This window comes from Battus philenor, unplaced genomic scaffold, assembly GCF_028537555.1.
Source record: "Battus philenor isolate CCGP_79_NKW_IND1 unplaced genomic scaffold, ilBatPhil1.0.hap1 SCAF_13, whole genome shotgun sequence".
Classification (NCBI taxonomy): Eukaryota; Metazoa; Arthropoda; class Insecta; order Lepidoptera; family Papilionidae; genus Battus; species Battus philenor.
This window is the reverse complement of record NW_027181675.1, coordinates 118,788-142,173: the sequence shown is the minus strand read 5'-3', so window position 1 is coordinate 142,173 and position 23,386 is coordinate 118,788. Positions and strand designations below refer to the sequence as shown.

At 41.9% G+C, this 23,386-nt stretch overlaps 1 protein-coding gene across 1 annotated transcript; it reads left to right on the top strand.

The window, feature by feature from the left end:
* The first annotated feature begins 127 nt into the window (after positions 1 to 127).
* On the top strand, positions 128 to 21,856 carry LOC137933344 (putative inorganic phosphate cotransporter). The gene is made up of 11 exons (XM_068777266.1): positions 128 to 251; positions 5,189 to 5,319; positions 10,572 to 10,751; positions 11,746 to 11,884; positions 12,281 to 12,507; positions 13,091 to 13,240; positions 19,238 to 19,370; positions 19,624 to 19,748; positions 20,213 to 20,332; positions 20,885 to 21,017; positions 21,568 to 21,856. Exons 1-11 carry the CDS (start codon positions 188 to 190, stop codon positions 21,636 to 21,638), a joined length of 1,473 nt encoding a protein of 490 aa, XP_068633367.1. The 5' UTR covers positions 128 to 187; the 3' UTR covers positions 21,639 to 21,856.
* Positions 21,857 to 23,386: the final 1,530 nt, after the last annotated feature.

The following is a 23,386-nucleotide window of genomic DNA, read 5'->3' as shown; positions in this document are numbered from 1 at the left end:
CGACAAAGCCGCGACAAAACTAATCACTAAAGTTAATCGCACCAATTTTGATAAAAAAATTGTAGTTGTTTAGACAAATGGAAATTTCAATGTACGCGTTCGTTCGACGCGGAACGGTCGCAACAGGTGTAGATGTGGATACTGCAGGACAGTACTTCGGGCAGTGCGGAGGAACCAGGAACTGAAGATGATCACATGGGGTCTCGTTCTGGTTTTGTTTGTGCTGGCGGTGGTGTGGTCTGCGGATCTGGGTGAGTGATGTGTTCCGGAACATTCCACTATACAAACAGTCTCACGGATGCCGCGGCGACAATTTCTCAGTACCGAGTTCCCACGTCGTCATTAGATGCAATTCGATGACGTCTTTCGATTTACGCTGTTACACTTTTTGTACCAATTAATATTTTTATATTCATTATTCATAATATTTTTGTTCTCGCATTTTTGTCTTTATTGACTTCCCTCAACACGAAATAAAGTTATAGGACTTCCAAAAACGTTCTGATCTGCAAGCAGCTAACAATCATTACAATGACTTTTTTTCTGAACCAGAACGCAAGTTTAAATTTGTTGAACAATAATTAACTCACATAACGTATGGAGCATTATTATCAAAAATAACCAGTGCGAGAAGTAAGAACGAACTTATTAATTTTAATCGCAAAAAAAAACAAGTGTATCGCAGGACGTTATTTCATTAAATAATCAAAATGAGTTTCCCAGAACAAATAAAGACTCAGCGAGTGCGCTTAAGTTATAGAGTATTAAAAATATTGCAAAACAATTAGTGCTCCGATCAATTGTGTCAAGTGTCGGCGGCCTTCACCGCGCGGGTCCCGGCGAAGATAACCAGAACCTCTCCAATAACGAAGCGAACACGCGGCCGCTTCGCGAAACTCAATTATACTTTTATCTGTAGATCGACAGCTAATCACGTAATTGCTTCGGCGCAGCTCTCGGGCGCGTCGGCCGCAGTCCGGCACGCTTCATGTTACTGCTACGCTATTGTCACGGCGCTCTTTCTACTTTGTTTCTTTCACCCGGATCTTAAGTTAATTATGTATATTCCGGGATTATATCTGCCAGGTAAAGTACGTTAAATGACCATCAAGAGACTGCAGCGCAAGCAAATGATCCGTTCAAGAGTAGATGCGGGCGAGAACTATGCAACTGTTTGCACGAGATGCGCCGTACTTTATTTGTTTTCACTATTGCTTACTTACGGGTACCACAATGTGTATAGAGAAGAATTTACAGCGCGATGCAGCTTGATAGACCGAACTTGATTTTAGATTTCCTATCACATATATCATATTATTTCAATTATTGTTTTTTTTTCATTTATAGTCAACTTGCTTTCAAGAGTAGAATGGATACGAGCGAAAGTTTAAAAAAAAACTAAAATCAAATGAGTTCCCCTGTAATGGCATCCCTCAACCTGAAACACAGGGCACGGGGGTTTCGAACGTGCCCTAATATGAGAAGAGCCTACAACAAACTGACCCGGGTTTTAAATGTCATTTTTTTACACACGGAGTATAGAAGTACAGAAGGGCGTCATTAGCATTTGCTACTCGTGTTTGCAGTCGATATTTTAAAACGCTTTAAATTTCAATTAATGATGATAGGCTGGCAAGGTGCACTAGTAGCCAAAACATTGGTTTAACGTTTACCAACCTCCTTAGTTAACTGGATAATCCATTCCGGGCCCAGAGCCCTGAGTTCGATGGAGCTGTAAGAACTGTTAAGGCGAGCGGCGCCGGATATGCGCCGTGCCCAGTCGGGTCACGTTTTTACGACGCCATTAGCAGCGCGGCCGCTAGTTTGGCGCAGCGGGCATTGTCCAGGCGGCCGATTTGGTCGAAGTAACTACCCGCACGCGCGGCGCGGACCGAAGCTCTGCTCCCGCAGTGCAGTCTCTCAATTTTTTTGTTAATTTGGGCACAATATTGATATCACTTAATTATTGAAACTAATTATTGAGTATGTGCGCATGTTTTTTGGTTCTTGTTCGTGTTATAACAAAACACTCCCGTCGCTCGAAGCAGCAGAATGTTGGAATTGGTCAGAACGTTATCCTATTCTGTCCAAGATCACCCCGACGACCAGTCCTGTGCGGCCCACGATCTTGACCATTTGTCGGTCCGCCCAGCGGGCGCCCGCCCGCGCCGCGTCTGCCGGGACGTGATCGCCACTTGAGAACTTTTTAGCGTCAGTCCCAACGACCATCGGTTGCATCATAATAAAATTATTGACGTCAGAATCGCTGACATCGTGTTTTTAAAAAAACGCTCCTAGAGCCTCCGCACCGACCGAACTTCTTTTATATTCTATGCTATTATCAAGCAAGATCATTTTATATAGTATATGATTATAATGGATTCGAGTCAATTTAGAATATTTGTCGTGCGTACACCGCGAAGCTGGACGACCTCGGCACTTGCCCTATCGTCCTGCTTTGATTTTATGCACGTTGAAGGCCAAGCGGTGCGGCCGGGGTCGAAATGAGAAATTCCAGCGGTAGAGCGGTCAGTGCTCGAGATAAGCGGCCGCAGCCTGCTCGAGTGTTTGCCTGCGCCGCGATAGCGAGAAAAATGAACGTCAATGCGCAACGCGCGCCACTCTTGACACACATCTTGGAGAGCGGCTGTCGTTGCGATCCTCTTACAGTTGCAAACGTCGATGTGCCTGTGACGCAATTGCGTGTTTGAGTTCAAAACATAACCTCTAGTCTTACTGACTACATTTTGTCACGAACATTTTAATTACAAAAATGTATATTTGACTCCACAAAAGTGGACGTTTTCACTTCATATAACTTGAATACACGTGATAACAAGTAAAGAATAAATAGCTGTTTCAACTGCTAGTTAATAACAATGCAATATAATAATATAATGCCTTTGAGGTCGAAAAGTTGTCTAGTGGCGACCACGAGCCGGCAGACGCGCCACGCGTGCGCATCCATTAGGTGGATCTGCACACGTAATTAAGGTCGCTGTGGCGATCTTTGCGGAAGGCCTATGTCTCGCAGCGGGCGTCTGTCAGATGGAAAGAAGAATGAGACAAATATATTGTCTGCACAATCCTTTGCCTATACGAACCATGGAATGTTAGTATCCATGTCTCTAACTATAAAACATTTGATGTGAAATAAAAACAAATAAATGTGTTAAAATATAAACAAAAAAAAAAACAACGATAAGGCATTACAATAAAAAATTATCAAATTACAAAAGCGTGTAGTTTAAAGTAAGATAAAGTGATCACTCAGTAATATGTTTAATTAATTTTTTCTGTTGTATTTTGACGTAAATATAACTAATGGCAGTACATTATCTGTCGGAGCGATGAGTTATACACATATTTTTAAAGACCGTCAAGGTACTAAACATTAATAACAATCGCAACGTGTTGAGTTCGAACACTAAAACTGCGAACTTTTCGGCGCTTTGTATTGTTGTGTATATGAGAGCGCCAGTCTCCTGCGCGTATATAGTTTGACAGTTTTACTCGCATAAACACAAACACAAAATTATACAGGGTGATAACTCTATACATTTATAGCTCATGTGTTAAAGATAATCTTTAGAGCTTTTACACCTATTTCTAATCACTCTGTGATCACTCTGAAAGGTGTAAATTTTTTTATTGGAATGCAACAAAATATTAACTTATGATTTTATAAAATCTGCAAGGATTTTATTGACAGCCATTAACAATAATTAATTTTAAAAAAGTAGTAGTAAGAATTTGCAAAAACGTTTTTTATTATATTATTTACTTACTAAATTATCATTATGATTTTTGTTATTTCTGAAACCATAGGTTTTTGGATATGGTGCACCATATATTAATATGTACCAAATGACTTATATATTCACTGCTTAAAATCTTTTCATATCATTCTGTAAAATCTATCTTAAGCAGAAACATCACATCGCAGTTAATAATTTAGCGACTCTATTATGCTACATTCGGAAAAAAAAAACGTGTTCGTAACGACGCTCAATGTTTTTACCGCCGTAATAAACAACGGCAATTTGTTAAAAAGAAACGTGAGCCACTAATGGAACTGAGAAATATCGCCGAAAAAATAGTTGCGGCATTTGTCACGCGGCCGCCCGCGCCGCCCGCCGCCCCGCGCAGACGGGTACTCCAACCGCAATCGCCTTATCCTTGATATAATCCTTATAGCACAAGTGTTTGACAACATAGCAGTGCTTATACTAGAAAGTAACCAAAAGGGACGATGAGTCTCTAGACTTTGGTGGTTGAAGCCTTCTTTGTCCGTTGAAGCAAAACCAAGAAGAATAAAATATACGTACATGCTCAAGGATTTATTACCAAAAAATCAGGCGAGTTTGCAACGCGATCGCAACAAGAACATATCTTATTAATATGTTAGAATGCTTACAAAACGTCCAATCTCCCTTGCAATGCAAAACATTTTTGATATGGTATCCATATTAAGCTATTTATGAGCAGAAGATTTAGAAAATACAAAATATTTTTTTTGCATCCTACAATACAACTGCAATAACATAATGTACTTTATACAGTAAACGGGATTAACGGGCGAAGGTAAGTTACCGCTGGAGCACGCTGGCGAGGAATATGATAGCCAAGAGTAATCGAATCATCGTTTCATTCACACACACACAGAGAGTATTTGTAGGTTACACGACTCTAACTCGACGGCAGCGACCACATCACTGATGGCGTCATTCATGGGCGTTTTTACAAAAAAGTATTGTGGTCGAAGTGGTCAGCAATACGAAGAGTGAACGCTACAACAGAATTAAAAATGATTAGTAAAAAAAATACAGGCTGTTATGACCCACAGGTTATTGTAAAACGAGTGTATTTATTTGCACCAATGTGTATATAAAAATTAGTCACATGTAATAGGCAAAAACAGTGCAATCGACGGTCTCACCGCAAAATGCGGTATTTCTTCCAGACAACCTTTACATGGACTTGGTTAATGACGAATAACAGAGCAAATTACTAGTTCTTGCTGGTTAAGATATGTTTTAACACCGCAAACATGATAATAACTGATTGAACTGTAAGACACGACCCGCTGCGAGGAACCGACTGTGATCTTCGTTTGTTCCAGGACTTTTAGTTTATTTATGTTTCCTCTATTTTATTCTACGTAATTAATGGTCGTTTTCGTCCGCAGAGAGCTCGTTCGGCATGCGGCACCTGATCGTGTTCCTGCTGTTCCTGTCCACCACGGTCTCGTACGCGACGCGCGTCAGCATGAGCGTGGCCATCGTGGCCATGACCACTGACAACGACTACGGATACCCGGTGAGCGCGGCCTGCTCGTGTGTACTTTGTACTTGTACTTTGTCCCCGGTTTTAGTTAAAATTACCCAGAAGGAGAAAGTCCAGTGAGCACAGACTTCTTAAACTCAGATCGTTTCAACCGCCGACTACTTCTCGACTAATTATTTATTACTTATTACTTTATGTCTTTGTCTTGGAGTCCTCGGAAGGTGAAGTACGAGATAAATGTTCGAACTTTTCCTTGCAATGTCACAGGTCGGATCTAATCGCATCCAGTCGTACAGTCCAGTCCACCTATATTAACATGTCAAGAGAAAAATGCCAAGACTCTTCTGACATATTGAGCTTCTTTCTATCTTCAGTCAGACCTAATATTTATGTGTTTATTAAGTAATGAAGGCAGCTGTCAAATTGTTCCCAAAAACTAATTAGGCACTTGATTATCGGAGTAGTGTACAACGTATGTTTTGACATTTTACTAGAATAAAAAATTACAAACAAATTATGGAAAATTAGGTAAAAACTGACGTTCATATTTATTTATTTACACCGCCGACAATCATTCAGAGGTCGCTCTGTTTACGTTACGATAAGAAGGACATGAGAGTCTAATGTGACAGAATCTAATATTGAATTCAATTCCCCTTTTTAACTCAAAGCTACTCGTATGAGGGTCTCAAATACGCCCCGACTGGGAGAAAGCCCACGATAAACTTATACGCGTTTGTTTTTGTTTATTCCAAAATTTTGGGTTTATGTTCTAAATAATATATTATATATTTATTGAACAAATGTGTCAATAATTTTTTGCGATAATTTTGGCAAATGCTCTCAAACGAATTGATTGCGCAGTAAACAAAAACAACGAAACATCGATTCCGGCGCTCGCCCCGCGTCTGCAGTTACTTTAAGCTGGAACTGTTGACACGAGCGCACGTTGTTTCGGTTAGAGCCGGCGCGGCGACGGCGTCCTCGTCGACGAAATTGCAATTTGATAAGCGGACGACAGTTTAAATGACATCGTTACTTAGTCAATAATGGTTCACCGCACGCGACCCATTACCGGAGACGCTCCGTCAAGCGCACGCGGCCGCTTCACAGCGCTCCAGCTGCTGCCACGTCGTCGGCGCAAAACGCGCAGCGCTCACTATTACTATTGTTTATCATTGACCAATAACGCTGACATCAACTACATAATCAGTGTCACAGGGAATCGTTAGATGCGGGAAGTGTTAGAAAAGCAACCTATGATGATGAATGCTACGTTCCCTTTGGTCAGGGTGTCCGGTGCTTTACTACGACCAAAGCGACCGCCAAAGGGGTTTTAATATACAGGTATCTCACGATATCCCGTCTTCCTCTTTGAGGCAGTTTCTTGAAAATATGACCTATAGACCCATGAAAATTACTCTACGAAGCTGAAAAAAGATATGTCCGGTAAAAAATTACGTTTCAATTCAATAATAAAAACTTACAAATCATATGCATTTAGTTTAATAACGTTGACAAAAGAAGTTCAGATTTATATTAATGAGTATGACCTCAGTATCAAGAGTTCCAATCCTCTGCGACGGTCGAAAACTCATCCAAAAACTTCGGCATGAGCTGTTACGTTCATTTACCGAATTCAATATCCGCCCGGCTCTTAGGGCGCTTACTCTGACTCTACAAGCAATGACTGTGAGCTGGGGCGGGCTGCCTGTTCCGATTCGAGTTCCCGCGTCGGAATCGAATTGTGGTTCGTTCGGCTTCTGTCGAATTATCGAACATCTCAGTGTAACGTGTGCACATACTGTACACGTGCACACGTGCGCAGCTGCACGGGCGCTCTGCAGACAACAATAAATATTAATAAGTTCACTGTCGTTACCGGCGCCTCAAGCACGGGCCACTCTAATAACATCAGCTCATAAATGTATGACAGCTTATATCTTATCACTCGTACCGCATATCACAATTAATAAATTTAAAAATCGAAATGTTCATCTGTACATTACTCTTGTTCCTATATGTTTATACATTAAAAGTTGTAATTGAACAAAAATGGAGCCGCAAGCCTGAAGGTTTGGTGTACATATATAAATTCTAAATTTCTGAGTTTTACTTGTTCCTCGTGCCTCGGGACGCTTAAATTTTTAGTCTCTACCAGTTGAATTACATGTCATAGCTAACTGGGAATGACTTTATCAGTTTCATTCGTTTTTGTTTACTAATGATTATTAAAAAATAATTCTTTTCCTAAAACATTGTAGAAAATTGTTATGAAAAAATACAATTTTTGGTATAACATGTATTTAATATGTCAACAAATAAGTAATTAAAAATGAATAAATGAATACATGACCAACTGTAAGACGTATCTTTTTGTATCAAACAAGTATCGAATGTTATGTACTCCTAAAAAAGAACTAACAGTGGTGTTTATAAGCGTTACAATAAACACTACATTTATGAAGTGAGTTTCAATATATTCGTTGAGATTCTGGATATAAAAGATTTTTCATCTTCAAGACAGGTTTGTCAACAATGTTTGTCGGGTACTGGCCAGTGTTTTTGGTCAACTAGCTGCAGTTTGCAACAAAGTCTAACAAAAGAGACGGACAGTGATGCAACCAAAACGTGTTATTGGTACTAGAGCCAAGTGTAGCGACAATTCCCCCACGGCGCCATCGGCCAAGGACTCTTGTGCTAATATAATGATAATTATTAGAAAATGTTTAAAATAACTGATTATTAAATAAGAAAAGGCATACAGGACGCATAAATTGCAACGCAATGAATTAAAAAAAAATGTTGCTCATCTTAATAAGCCTGCTTATCAACAAGTGATAATTTAGTCATTTCAAATAGGGAAAGATAAAAGTACATAAAAATATATTTTTAATACATATATAATAAACATTACCTACGATGAGCGCTTGTGACGGATGGAAGTGATCTCGTGCCATCGCTTCGGCTCCTTAGAGAAGATCTCCGGTTACATTCCAAAAGTATCTCTCTCTCTCTCTCTCTCTCCAATTATCCATCAGTTTATAACTAAAAGAAACACGTATAAGAGCACGCAACAACACGCGCTTCAATCTCATAACATACATTAAGCTATATGCCGCGTCTCGCTGGGAATTAACGAAGGATGCTATGAAATGATTTTAGCCCACATTTCCCTGAAGAAATTAGAACAATGCATTTTTACTGCAGCAAAAATGCATACGTTTTGTTAGCGTTTCGTTCCTTTTTTAGAATGTTTGTTAATATATTTTTGGTCGTGCTAATTTCATTGTTTATTTATTCTCTCAGGGACAAGCAATAATACGCAAAAAGTATTACAGTACAGTTTAAACAGTACAAATCCAATTATAGGCTGTCACGGTTCATTTAGAAACAACGCTCCGAAAGCACTTTGCACTAACATCAAGAACGCTATTATAATATAAAAAATATCTACTTAAATAGATAAACATCGGTAAAAGCCTTAATATTTTTGTAAGTGTTATATCATAATTATTATTTAAAGTTTAAGCACATATATCGGTGAGTTTTCTACTGAAAATTGGCGCTATGTACCTTGGATAATTGTAAATTTGAATGTATCGGTTACTTGTCAGTAAAACCTCGTTGAAGCTTTTACATCTATTTACGTTCACCCTGTTTGATTGTTACTTGAAAAATGATGCACTAATTTATGTTTTCTGATGGAATGCGACAGAATATTAACTTCTCGCCCTACATAGTCTGCGGGGTGTATAAATAATCCAAACTTTCAAAACGCTTTTTCTTACTTTATTATATCCTTACGTTGTTTATTATTTCAGAAACCATTGACGTTTAGATAGCGCGTACCGTACATTAATTAACAGATGATCTATATATTCACCACTTTTTAAGTTTAAACAAGTGTATGTTTACAATCGTCCTGTTCAAAAATAACTTTATTTTCTCGCGAGCGATTTGCACGCTTGCACGAGCAGGGTCCAGTGAGCATGTTTACAAATATCATTAAAATCTTTCATTGATATTTCTTTTACATTTCGTTTTATTTTGCGATAACCGAATAACGCGCACGCGTACGAAACCTTCTTCTATAATATCATAAATTGACTGAAAATCGAAGGGACTACATATTGGACCATAACACTTTCTCCCACAAGCAAATCTAAGGGCGCGCGTATTTCTGCGGAGAAACCAATCTGCGCGAGTTCTTTTGGCAATTTGTGTGCGAGGATTTGCCCGCAATAGTAATATTGTCGACGCGCGTCGCATTCAACCCTCTTCATGTCGCGGCGGCAAGGTGTGACGCTTGAGAGCGTGCCGATATCAAAATTATGCTAACAACTCTCGCACCCGAAACCTCCGCCGCCCGCCCTACTCCTTTTATTTAGAAATCCTTTCTAAATTCTCTTAAAAGAAAATCGAGCCTCGGCATGTGGTCGTATTACGTGATCGACAACATTTCGAATTTGATATTTATTTATACACCAGCTGTCCTGACTGACTTACGTACTCCCAATCTCGCACTTAACTAGAAATACTTAATTAATAAAACGTGTTTCATTTCATGTCCTGATAGTAGACAATGATTACTTACAGTAATATTTTTGACGTGACAATGTGACTAAAACTTACCGACGAAGAATTGTTAGCCTGAGGAGCACACCGCTCGCGCGACCATCTGTCTTCGGGACCGAAAGGCAATTGAATGAGTAAACCCCTCACCAGGTAGACCGACGACGTACTAAAGACCCCGCGCAGTCGCAAGATGCGGGCGGCGCACGACCTGCTTTGTGGCAAACTTTGGGGAGGCTTATACCTCGCGGTGGGCGTCTACCGGCTGACGTGGTGACCATAAAAGTATTTGATAACAATCCTAACAAGTCTCTTTTATTTGAGCTGCAGCTGTTTCAATTTAATCTTAGTATATTATAATGGGGAATAGTAGTTGGAACTATTTTCTTCGAAATATTTCAGAAAATTGTTTTTCATAAGAGCCTGTCCAATACGGAAGAAAATTTGAAAACAATTTGTATTGGTTGACCTGAGCTCGAGTCGAGGATTGTCAATATATTTTTTTATTTCATTTTTATCCAAAAACGTTTCAGGATTATTTATACTATGAATTAAACAATTACTTTTTGATCTTATTAGTGGAGAATGGCATTCACAAAGATAAGAACAAAGCTACTTATTTATTATTGAAAACTAATACGTGTTCAACAATTAGTAATACTATATTTTGAATCAAAAAAAAGTATATTTAATGAAGTAACGGTTTCCAGGTATTCAATTGGGAGAGAAGCATCCAGGACACGATCCTGTCCTCCTTCTTCTGGGGCTACATCATGCTGCAGATCCCGGCGGGCCTGCTGACCGGCCGCTTCGGCGGCAAGGTGTTCATTTTTCTTGCGATGGTTATCACCGGCGTTATCAATTTGATCACGCCCATAGCCGCTACTAATGTAAGTAAATATTTTATTAATCAAGTTTTAGTAATTCAAGTTCAAGTTAAATTTTGCAGTGACACCCCTGATGTAAAGTTAGGCGTCTTGTGGATTTTTTAAGCGCGACTTGTGCAGATGAACAGATGCCGCTCGCTATGCGTACGGATACACAGATGAGTTTCTCGGCGGCCGTCATTTCGATGCCGATCGAACTTTTGTTCGAGTGCTCCCGCTCCGTGTTATCTAACTTTGAACTTCCGGCACGTGGAGGTGTAGGCGCGCGTGGCTTGATCTTGCCGTAATCCCCTCGGCGTCGACTTACCTTGTTTTTCGGAGCTTCAACGTATTTTCATGATGTTTCTGAATTCACCGCATTATCTACGACTTTCTAATATATGGATACAAACGTTTCAGATTTAACACATAGACATAATTTTATTCATATGTTATTTTTTTAAAAACACTTCAACAACGCAAACACAATACAAAAACGTTATAGTAAGTCGTAAAACTAGTAACTAACGCAGTAAGAGATGCGCTAAAATCGACACTTAAAATTTGATTCACAGATAATACAGTAGCACATAATATACTCGTATTTAAGAAAGAATAGTAAAATATCATTTACTTTCTACTTTACACCATTTGTACTGAAAACTTTTGTTGATGGAAACTAGAATCATATTGAGCCCAAACAGTAGGTAACGGCATTATGCATTTTACCACATTATGTATTTTTTTCAGATCATTTAAAGGTGTTTTATTGTAATAAAACACAAAAACAAATTCTGTCATTTTTTTTTATGGTCGCTTGACATCAATCATATTTATTGACCTTGTATTAAAGTAATTTACAACCGAGCATATTACATAATTTTTTTAACATTGAACTGAGATTTTATTACCAACTTTTGTTTAAATTTTTTTCAAATAGATTGCTTCGTTGGAATCTGTCTCGTTAAGAACAGACTCTGGCATTCTGTTTCTCAGTGTCTGATATTATGTACCCCAGGGCGACTGGATGGCCGTGTGCGCATGCCGGATCCTCATGGGCCTGTCGCAGGGCCTGCTGTACCCGAGCCTCCATGGCTTACTGGGACAATGGGCGCCGCCCACCGAGAGAAGCAGGATGGGGACCTTCGTTTACGCCGGTAAGTCGAACAATTCCATGTAATTGGATATTGCTAGGCTTGCAAGATCCCCAATTGTATTTCATAGACAAGTTTACTGAAAAAATTAGTGACTATTTATTTTAAGTTGGCAACATTGTGATTCATGTCTCATTTCGAAAAAACGCAACGCACGTGATGTGGAATCTATGGAGATTAGTCATTAAGTTTTTGAGTCTGGCAGAATCTCAGATTAATAAAGTAGCAGTTTTTTAGAGATATTTATTACAAAAACTAATAAACGATGATGGGGTAAAGGTAATGCCGCTGGAGTCACCGACTGTCGGACTTTCTAGTCGCGATGTTGCAGCCGCAGAGACAACATCGCATGTTTGCCTTCGAGCCATTTTTTACTAATCATAAAAAATCCTTCCGCAGGTGCTCAACTTGGCACGATCATCGAGATGATGACGGCAGGCATACTGTCAGCTGGGCCGTGGGGCTGGCCGTCTGTCTTCTATACGGCCGGGGTCGCCTGTCTGCTGCTCGGAGCCGTGTGGATGATCTTCGGCGCGTCCACACCCAGCAGCTGCCGGTGGATTTCTAAGGAGGAGAAGAAATACATCGAGACAAGCCTCGGCTCTGCAGACATCAGCGAACAGAAGGTACTGACGGAGCAAATAAAGACAAAAGTGTTTGATGAACGTGAGCGCTCACTCAGCTCGCTTCTGGACCAGCGCTGATGCGACTTCGATACCTTTGGAGCGGAGACAACTCAATTTTTTACTTTACTTTCGGAGTTTTGTTGAAAACTTGAAAATAGACCACAATTCATACATGGCTTCTTTTAATACTTGCCAATTTATAAACTCTACACAGACTTACCCTCACAACAAAAACAGATAATATATTAACACATACAACAATGTTTATGTATATTTTATTTCGATTCTCAAAATGGAAATCCGCCGCGACAAAAACCTGTGTCGTTATCAAAGAAACACTTCATATCAACAGTAAAGCTGGAGTGAAAACCTCAACTAAAATACACCTGCCAAAGTGATTTCGTGGAAGCCTGTTGTGGCGAGAAATCCCCGACCGATTTGCTTGTAACTCTATTTGTCATTCGCTTTGCAAGCGCGGCGGCGCGGCGCGTGCTCGCCCGTTACAATTTCACATCATTTTTTTGTTAGAAAATCAATAGAACCCACAGGCGGAGGGTGTGATACAACTTACTTTTTTTTTCAGAAAATGGCGACTCCCTGGAAGAGCATTTGGACCTCCCTGCCGTTCTGGGCGATCCTCCTCGCTCACAGCGGCCAAAGCTTGGGCTTCTGGACGCTGCTCACTGAGATACCGTCCTACATGAGCAAAGTGCTCGGGGTGAACATTAAGAGCGTAAGTGTTACGTAACAATTATAAATCGCTTTCGAATGACGCGGCGCGGCCCGGACTTTGACAGTTTTGCTGTCTCTTGCACAAGTTTGGTGAAGTTTCGCAAGACAAACTATTAAATTCAAATTTCAGTCAGCCAATAGAAAAGCCGGAGGAAAATCTTTTGTAAAAGCCTAATGGTAAAATCATCGCTCGTAATATTTAGACAATAAGCTAAAAATATCAAAAGCTGTTTGCGTCGGTTCATCTGTAGTTTTTTAGCGGAGGAATTCTTTAATGAATCGGTACAATTTCCCACTTCCCGTTTTACAACGAGCGCAATTGATCACTCGTCTACCGACGTCTACGCAGTTTACGTAAAGATGAGTGACAGAACTTCACACGCGCTCAATTAGCGGAAGTCAGTTTAATTCCATACAGACAATTTGTCTTTGGAGATACAAACTCGACCTTTGCCTCGATGCGCTCGCCTGCGTCACAAGTGTACCTGGTATATGTCGTAAGCGCTCAGTGGGGTCCGCGCGTCTTAAGATGAGTAAGTCCAGCCAAGCTGATCTAAGTTGGACACCTGTGACAGTAATGTGAGAATTTAAGAATAAGTTATATTATCATCAGTTACAGCATCAATAAGTTAGATCAATATAGACTATTGTGATGTGGAAACACGTTTATTTAATTATTAAAACAATTTGTGCGCGGAAAATGAATAATTCGCCTACGCGCGGTTGCGCATCGAACCATGGCTCAAATCCGACTCCCAGAACTCCAACGGCCGCGGGCGCACGTGCTGCGCGTCTTGGCTACCTGCCAAGAGCAAGCAAGAGCGCGTATCGTGCACGCCGTGCGAGTGAGCGAGACGAGTGGGCGAGACAAACAAAAGGTTGAGCGTTGTGACGACGTCCGCGGGAACTTTCACATCTGGCGGCTTTTTTATATAGCAATATTATTACATACTCCCCCTTTTGACCAGGACCAGTGACCTCACAACTGGTCAAACCGACACAAGCTTTCGCGGTCGGCCGCGAGGACGTTTTGGAGCCACAGGCTCAGGAATCTCAGTGCATTCACCCTCTCGCGAATGATAGCGTCTTAAGTCAGAGACATGATACTTCCCAATGGTAATGTCGGACTTATCAGGAAACGCTAACAGGTACGTAGTTGGGCTAACTTTCTTCTGAACGACGTAAGGCCCGTCTCGTTTAGGTACGAACTTAGCGCTGACACCTTTTGTAGAGTTGCTGAGAACGTGCGTTTTCATCAATACGAGGTCGCCGACGTCGAGACTGTCACTTTTACGAATTTTATCTTTAACAGCTTTGCGGAGGTCTTGTTGGTGTTCAATACTTTCTTTGCTGGACTGAAGAGTATCTGCGAGTCTTAGCAGATAAGGTGTGATTTGCGGCACGTAGTTTTCCGCTTCGACAACTGCACGCAAGTCCGTCTGAGCTGCAATTGGTGAGCGAAGTTCGCGAGCAAAAGTCAGGTATGCAGGAGTCTGTTGGGTTGCTTTAGTCAACGATGTGTTTAAAGCAAAACGAATAAATGGCAGATTGTCAGGCCATTTTTGATGGTGATTTTCCACGAGGATAGCCATTTGCACCTTAAGGTCCCTGTTCTTCCTCTCCACAGGATTCGCTTCTGGATGATACAGGGGCACCAGATTCTGCTTAACACCCAAAACAAACATGGCTTTCTGCATAACATCGGCGACGAATTGGACACCATTGTCGGAAATTAATCGCCTAGGAACACCAAAACGAAGGAAAACCTCCTCTATCAAGATTTTAGCACAAGCTTCAGCAGTAGCTTCAGTAAGCGCAAACAGCTCTACCCACTTACTGGCGGTGTCTTCGACAATAAGGACCCAACGTTCTCCCTTGGGACCCTTAGGAAGTGGACCGAACAAATCTACTGCTACAACTTCGAAGCGCTGTGCAGGTACTGGAGTCTGCAACAAGCCTGAAGGCTTCTCACTTGAAGGCTTGTAACGCTGACATTCAGTACAAGACTTGAGATACTCCGCTACAAAACGACGCATTCCAGGAAAATAGAACCGCTGGGAAATACGATGCAAAGTCCTATCAACACCACCGTGACGAGCTGTTGCAGCGTCGTGACATTCAACCATAACTTGCTTCCGACGGTTGACTGGTACAACAAGCTGCGGTTCTTCCGTTTCTGCTTCCGTATATCGGTAAAGTATCCCCTTTGACATATGATAACCTCTATCTGTCCACCTACGAATCTCCACTTCTTCCTTTCCCTCCAGGCCCAGGATAATCTTCGCGATTTCAGGATCTGCGAGCTGATCTTTACGAAGAGCGGTTGCCTCCCATCGTGGCGTTTCAACCACCACCGTACAGACGCCACAAGCATCTCGAGCCTCCTCAACGCATGGCGGTCGACTGAGAGAATCTGCGATGACGTTTGCCTTTCCTGGGGTGTAGTCCACTTGGAGATCGAAAGACTGCAACTTCATAGCCCAACGGACCAATCTACCTGCAGGAGACTTCAAGGTTAGTAACCACTTCAGGGGCTGGTGGTCGCTGGCGACGCGCACGGGATGACCATCGATGTAGCCGCGAAACTTCTCGACTGCCCACACAACTGCAAGAGCTTCACGCTCGGTGGTTGAGTAGTTTCGTTCCGCCGAAGTCAGAAGGCGGCTGGCGTACGTGATCGGACGCTCCTCGCGCGGCGACTCCCCCTGCAAGAGAGCTGCACCTAAAGCATAGCTGCTCGAGTCAGTCCTAAGCACAAAAGGAAGACACAAAAGGACACAAAAGGAGACTATAATCTGGCTGGATAAGGATTGGAGGAGAGGTAAGTGATTTCTTAAGTTCCAAGAACGCAGCGACTTGAGCTTCGCCCCACAACCAAGACTGATCTTTCTTCGTCAGCATAGTCAACGGTTGCGCAACCTTTACGAAGTTCGGCACGAACTTACGGAACCACGAGCACGTCTGTAAGAAGGATTTCAAGTGCTTCACATTCGTTGGCTCGTTCATATCGACGATGGCGCTGATTTTGTCAGGGTCCGGCGATAGCCCTTGAGACGAAATCACGTGACCTAGATACTTAACACTTTCTCTAGCAAACACGCATTCAGCTCGATTGGCGCACAGGCTGAAGACACGAAGGCGATCGAAAACAGCTCGAAGATCATGTAGATGCTGAGCAAAGTTTTCAGAGATCACGATGAGGTCGTCTATGTAACCTAAAATAGTCACGCCTTTTAAAGCAGACCCTGAACGAAACCTGTCAATCAGGCGCTGGAACGTCGCTGGAGCGTTGCGCAAGCCAAAAGGCATACGCTTGAATCTGAAAACGCCAAATGGTGACACGAAGGCGGTCTTGTCGCGATCCTCTTCCTTGACAGCAACCTGCCAGTAACCTGCCTTGAGGTCGATGGTGCTCATGAAACAGCTTTTGCCAGTATACTGCAGTAGATCGTCGATCACCGGAAGCGGATAGGAGTCGACCTTCGTGATGGAATTCAATTTGCGATAATCCACACAAAATCTGTAGGACCCATCCTTTTTAGGTACCAACAGCGCTGGTGCTGCCCACGGAGACTCACACTCTTCGATGACACCCTCCGTCAGCATTTTATTAATTTCAGCCTCCATAACTTCTTTTTTCGCAGGCGTCAGGCGGTACGGCGGGACGGCGATCGGCAGGTGGGTGCCGGTGTCAATGCGGTGTTCAGCAAACGACGTCGGTCCTCCCCCTTCTCGGAAAATGTCCTCGTATTCCTGCAATGTCTGCGCGAGGCTTGCTCTTTCAGGTGGTGACAGCATCATACCCTCGTCCGAACGCAACATGTCGGCAGAGGCGCACCCGATGAAGTTACGTGATTTCTCACAACGCAAGGGGTGAATGACCTGAGGTTGATCAGCTGTGAACCACGTTTCATTAAAAATATCAATAACCAAACCAGCTTTACGTATAAAATCAATGCCTAGCAATGTTTCATTGTTAACTGCATCTGGAAAAATAATAAATGTGATAGGTATTGATGCGCCCGCGAGCATCACCACAACGTCCACCAGTCTGACTGTCACGTCACGCACTACACCGTCGGCAAGTTTTACAGTCATGACGCTACTACGCATCGGCTGCCCTAACTTAAGCAACAAGGAGTACAGCGTGGATCCGGCAACGCTACGTTTAGCCGCCGTGTCTAATAGACCGGTACCGCGATAGCCAAAAATCTCTATGTCCAAAATTGGACGGCCTTTGGTACAAACATCCGGACGCAAGTGCTCGGTACGCGAGTTATCCACTGACCGCGCATCAGGTACATCATATACATTACAAACAGAATTTAAAAAAACAGTATTACAATCAAAAGAAACATGGGCTTGACATTGCGATGCCTCGGTTTTGGAATATAAATGCCTATTTGTTGACATAAAATCGCATGCAAAGAACGAATCCTTAGTGTCCGTATTTTTTGTATTACAGTTAACACAATTAGCACGAATAACACTTTTCATACCACAACCGTAACACGAAACTGTATGCGGATCACTTTTAGATCTAAGCCTTGAGCACTCATCGCGATTATGTCCACTCTTCTTGCAATAAACACAAAACCGTTTACCTCGATTCGGCGCATTCGTTGCGCTTACCATAGCAGGTACAGCGACGACGGCGGCGGCGGCGGCGGCGTTGCACGTCGCACGTGCGCGCGAGCCCGCACTCCCTGCTCGCTGATCGCTTTGTACACTTTCTCGTGTTAATTTGAAACGAGCCGTGCAACCGGCGAAGTTTCCCGACGGAGACGGATGAGCCGAAGACGACGATGGCGATGGTGATGGCGAGGGCGCTCCTGTGGTGAAGGCCGGCGATCGCAGCAAAAGACTCTCGATTAGCTGGCGGTTTGACTCCGCTTGAGCCTTGGCGAACGCCGCCATGAACGACGATAGCTGCCCCTCGGTCATGAACCTGTCCGAGTCCTCATCCTCGACGTTGTTACGGACGCCTGGAGCCTTGCGACGCGGCATCGCAAACAACAGATGCAAACCACTGACGAAATTCACTCCGATAACGCACAATTGTTAAATTTTCGATGGGATTCTTCTACGACGCTAAGATGGCGAACGGTTGAATACGCGATTTCGTCGATAATTAGCGTGTAGGCCACGGGTTGGGCGCCAGTGTGATGTGGAAACACGTTTATTTAATTATTAAAACAATTTGTGCGCGGAAAATGAATAATTCGCCTACGCGCGGTTGCGCATCGAACCATGGCTCAAATCCGACTCCCAGAACTCCAACGGCCGCGGGCGCACGTGCTGCGCGTCTTGGCTACCTGCCAAAAGCAAGCAAGAGCGCGTATCGTGCACGCCGTGCGAGTGAGCGAGACGAGTGGGCGAGACAAACAAAAGGTTGAGCGTTGTGACGACGTCCGCGGGAACTTTCACATCTGGCGGCTTTTTTATATAGCAATATTATTACACTATGCTTTATCACAAGCAAATCTAGAACTGGAACACTGCGTCAACTCTGATAACAGCAGTTAAGCTCTGGAATGATATCACTTCTTCCTTTCAACTCACTTGTCCGACTATGTATCAATGACACCGTATTCATTTGTTTACAATATTTTCTATTTTGGAACACATTTGTGCCTCAATAGAAGAACGGCAGAGGAGCACAACTCGATAGAAACTAAAATTAAATAGTGCTATTCCTAGTCACATGGTTCCCCATTAGATAAAGCAAAGGTTGTCAACTCACTCTGATCTGTGAAGAACTCAAAAATAATTTTGTTTGATTCTTTTTGTGACCGCTTTCATAAATGTCTCTAAACCAGTAGTTAGAGAAATTCATTATCAAATAAATAACGATTTTTACTTTAATCCTGTCTAGTATTTATGATTATTCAGTCGTATTACAAGGGAGTTTAATGTAAAAGCGTAAAAAAGTTCAAAGAAACCTATATATAGTTACAACAGTGTAAATAAATTTGTCTATTACATTATGTTCACACAGAACGGGCTGCTGTCGGCGCTGCCGTACGCGGGCATGTACGTGCTGAGCTTCGTGTTCAGCTGGACGGCCGACTTCCTGGTGAACCGCAACATCGTGAGCCTGCCCGCCGCGCGCAAGATCTTCAACACGATCGGTACAACTCCGTTACATTAACATTACCAGTAATTTACAAAAAATGGAAAATATTTAAAAGAATTGAATGCGCAATAGAATCAAAATTTGATTCTATTGCGCATTCGAATAGCACTGTAAATCTCTGAGGAGGAAATCGCAACATTTTGACACTTGTTCTTTACAAGCAAGCCGCTCGAGCTGGCGTGTATTGTTATAAATGACGCCACGCTTTCACGGAGAGGTATTAATTATTTATGTTTGTTGTCTGTTAGCGTTCTGGGGCCCGGCGGCCGCGCTGCTTGGCCTGACATACATCCCGGCCGGACACCTCACGCTGGCGGTGGCCATGCTCACGCTCACCGTGGGCCTCAACGGCGCTCACTACGTCGGCTTCCTGGTACGTCGACTCTGTACTAAAGACTTACGACATAACTCCTTATCGTCCATCATTTCAGCCACAGTACCTCCACCGCTGGATATTACATCTCCCCTAGATATTACCCATAGAAGTTGCTCCCCTCACTACTCTTTAATTAAGTTTCTAAAGTAATGCAATCAACATCATTATAGCAGGAGAAGAAAGATGTCTATTTTTGTGCTCACGTTTGCGTGGCGAAGTTGTTCAGCTCAATCAATAACCAACTGGTTTGGCATAATTATGAACATAAATTCCTAATTACACAAGGATTACTCATTTTTCTAAGAAATTACTCCCAAACTTTTACACAAGCAGACTAGCGGTCCTCTTCCTGCCACGCTGATTTCTTTTATCAGTCTCGCACGTCATACGTGCTTCATTAACAACTCCTTTACCGTCTTACAGATCTTTAAAGTACGAGTAACATTCTCTATTCATTTCAGATCTCCCACATCGACCTGTCGCCTAACTTCGCCAGCACGCTGATGGGCATCACCAATGGCTGCGGAAACATCTTCTCCATCATGGCGCCCCTGAGCGTGTCGCTGGTCGTTAAAGACGAGGTCAGTTTAAGGCGTTAAACGTTTCCCGACGTAGACGATGACATGATGGTTCTTGTACTCTAGGAGTTGGACGGGCAGACTCTTCGCAATGCCAGCTGTCACAAGCAGAGCTTTCGAATCTCTCTTCTAGATTACACATTACTTAATTATACAGTTGCAGTGCTGGTTCACGTGCATGGGCGCGATTAAAAAACGGTTAAGTTTTACAGTCTTCTTATATCATGACGCGTTTGAAACCAATAGACATACATTATTTTGAGTTAAAAGACGTCATTACAGGGAGGGATTAAATTGAACTCGAATTTTATTTTCTAAAAAAATGGCTTTTTGGCATTCTTATGACGTCCACAGGTGATGACTATAAATGAATATAATTTTGAAATGACAAATAACATACATAAACTAATATGAAACACAAGGAATTTCCATTCTTACCTATCATTTTGGAGTTTATTGCGATCAAATGAGACGCCAGTCTGTGTTTCAACGGCACAGCGATGATCCTCCTGAAAGTTGCACTTTCTTCTATTAACCAACGGCATTACCTCGCAGGCGAGCGCGACGGAGTGGCGCCACGTGTTTTTCATCTCCATAGCGTTCTACTTCCTCAGCAACCTCTTCTTCATCCTGTTCATGTCGGGCAAGGTCCAGGACTGGAATGAACCCAAGCCAGCTAACAATCTAGGTGAGTTCTTGGCTGCAGCTTACTAAACTTATTTGGTCTCTTTTGGTTTCGGAAAAATGTTCCGAATGTACACAAAATATAACCGGGCGACGTAAACTTCCTAGTCTTGCCCACTGAAATTGTGAGTGCATTACATTAAGCAACTAAAACAATTATTTGAATGCAAATAATTTTAATAGCATGCTAAAACGTTCATTTAAGTTTATAAGATGTTCTCGACTCAAGTATATTATATTCTAAATACTTTGAAAAAAAAAAACATCTTAATAGATCAATTTTCAGTGACCACACAACAGATTTATTTGATTTACTATAAAATTAGCAACCTCTTTTGATTCTGTACTTTAATCGGTGACATTTAAATATCTTCTACAATATTAGCAAGCACTTATTTTTTATTGTAACAACGCCTGAAATTAAAAAATCGCTGTTATGTCAAATTATATGAAGTTACGAAAACATTGCTGCAATAATTTTGGCAGGCGCTAGTTTTATAATTTTATTCACTTATTTTCAATTAATTTTTGTTTTCCTTACGGTTGTTTTATAGAGGAAGGTGTGAAAGGAAACGAAGAAGTCGACAGCAGCGATAAGAACAAAACGTGCGTCGAGAAGTTTTGATGAAAGCTTGCTCACATCGACCGCTAGTCAAGTTCGAACGCTAACTGTGATCACGAGTGCCGAGAGATTACAAAATAATATTTGTCACACTTTATTTAACCTAGACGATAGCGTATACAAGCGATCTATAGTTTTATAGCGCTAAAACATATACGGTAACACATCATCGTCCGCGGGCATCAAAACGCACCGTAACTTGGCATTCTAATAATGAATGAAATCGTATGTATACGTATCCTATGTTAACGCGAGAGAACTATACACGTGATACCGACCGAGTTGATGACGCGGTACCTATGACGTCATCGTAGTCAACATGTGCCAGTTACACTGCCCAAAGGATGATAAACAATTAACAAATTCGCCTAACATTCCCAACAAGACCAAAAAGTATCTAGTTTTCTTAAGTTCATTTTGAAAATATGTATCTGGATACACAAAGTTCTAACACGTACAAATATCAACCAGTGTCTAGATTAGATAAATATTTGTAATAAATTTTAATGAACGAATTGTTACAAACATTAGTTCCGTTACATCGTCCAAAGTCTTCCGCTAATCCTTTGCAATTGTTACGCCACCGCAGAGTGGGCTCAACGATCTAGTTATATATTTATATATTTAAGTGTAATAATTTATTTAACTAGCTTTTAACTTATTTATGATGCGTTGTAAATAGATTAGTAGTTTTAAGTTAAAGTAAATGTTAATAATAAAATTAAAAAGTTTTATTTTTCCTTCACCGCTCCGTGGGATACTTTTATAAAATGAGAAAATTTAGGGAAATTATGTTTGTATTTAATGGAATCAGGCGTTACCTTGCGGAAGTCCATCCTAAGTAAGAAAAGGACCAATATTTAGCCACTTCCGCACATGCAGTGGTAGTCGTGCAATAAAGTGCACCGCCCGCTAGTCCGCAATCTCTGCGACGACTGAGAGAGACTCTGTGTTTGGCACTAATCGGTGTAACATAACTCCTGAAGATGCCCCGTGGAGGGGTGACACGTGTTGAGTAATTTGGTGATGGCGGTTGTGTGATTCGCATTGTTTGCCGCATACACATTAATCAGCGGGCTGGCGGGCGGTGCATTTCATTGCACGACTACCACTGCATGTGTGGAAATGGCTAAATATTGGTCCTTTTCTTAATTATTTTTGTATCTCAGGTCGCCAACACTAGCGAAATGACAACAGCCTCTTTTGTAGTACAACATCGAAAAGGAGTTAAATTTTTGGTTTAAAAAACCTACAAGTAAATCAGTTCTAGATCGAGCTAGATACAGGAATGTACTGCGCATGTGGCAGAGGCCCATTTTTAAGTATGTCTAACATCTAACCCGAGCTTCTCTGAGACTGCAGATTTGACAATCTAATCTGGAAACAATTGATAGTGTTCAATCCACATCACCAACTAACCATCATATCGCCCAAGTTTCTTCGGTCCAAAATCAACTGCAAAAGTACATTTAATCTAAATACATAAATTGCATAAGCGATGAATTTAAGTAGTGTTCTCCGCTCCCGGCCGACGTCGGCGGAGTTCAAAAACTTGAATCTCTTTATATTCGTAAACTTTGATCGCAGACTATTTAGTTAAACACGACTCTTGCGAACTCTTAGCGCAGCGCGGCGAGTTATCGTTTCAACTCGCAGTTCACTTCAAGTTTCTGGCAGACGCCAAATGGAAGTTGTTATCTCGTAAGCTCCTTATTCCATCAAATTATTCAAATAATCCGCGCGGCAGCCAC

Coding starts and splice junctions, on each gene's coding strand:
- LOC137933344 (XM_068777266.1), top strand. CDS start 188: ATGATCACATGGGGTCTCGTTCTGGTTTTGTTTGTGCTGGCGGTGGTG. Junction 10,752..11,745: donor CGCCCATAGCCGCTACTAAT/GTAAGTAAATAT, acceptor TATGTACCCCAG/GGCGACTGGATGGCCGTGTG. Junction 19,371..19,623: donor CAAGATCTTCAACACGATCG/GTACAACTCCGT, acceptor GTTGTCTGTTAG/CGTTCTGGGGCCCGGCGGCC.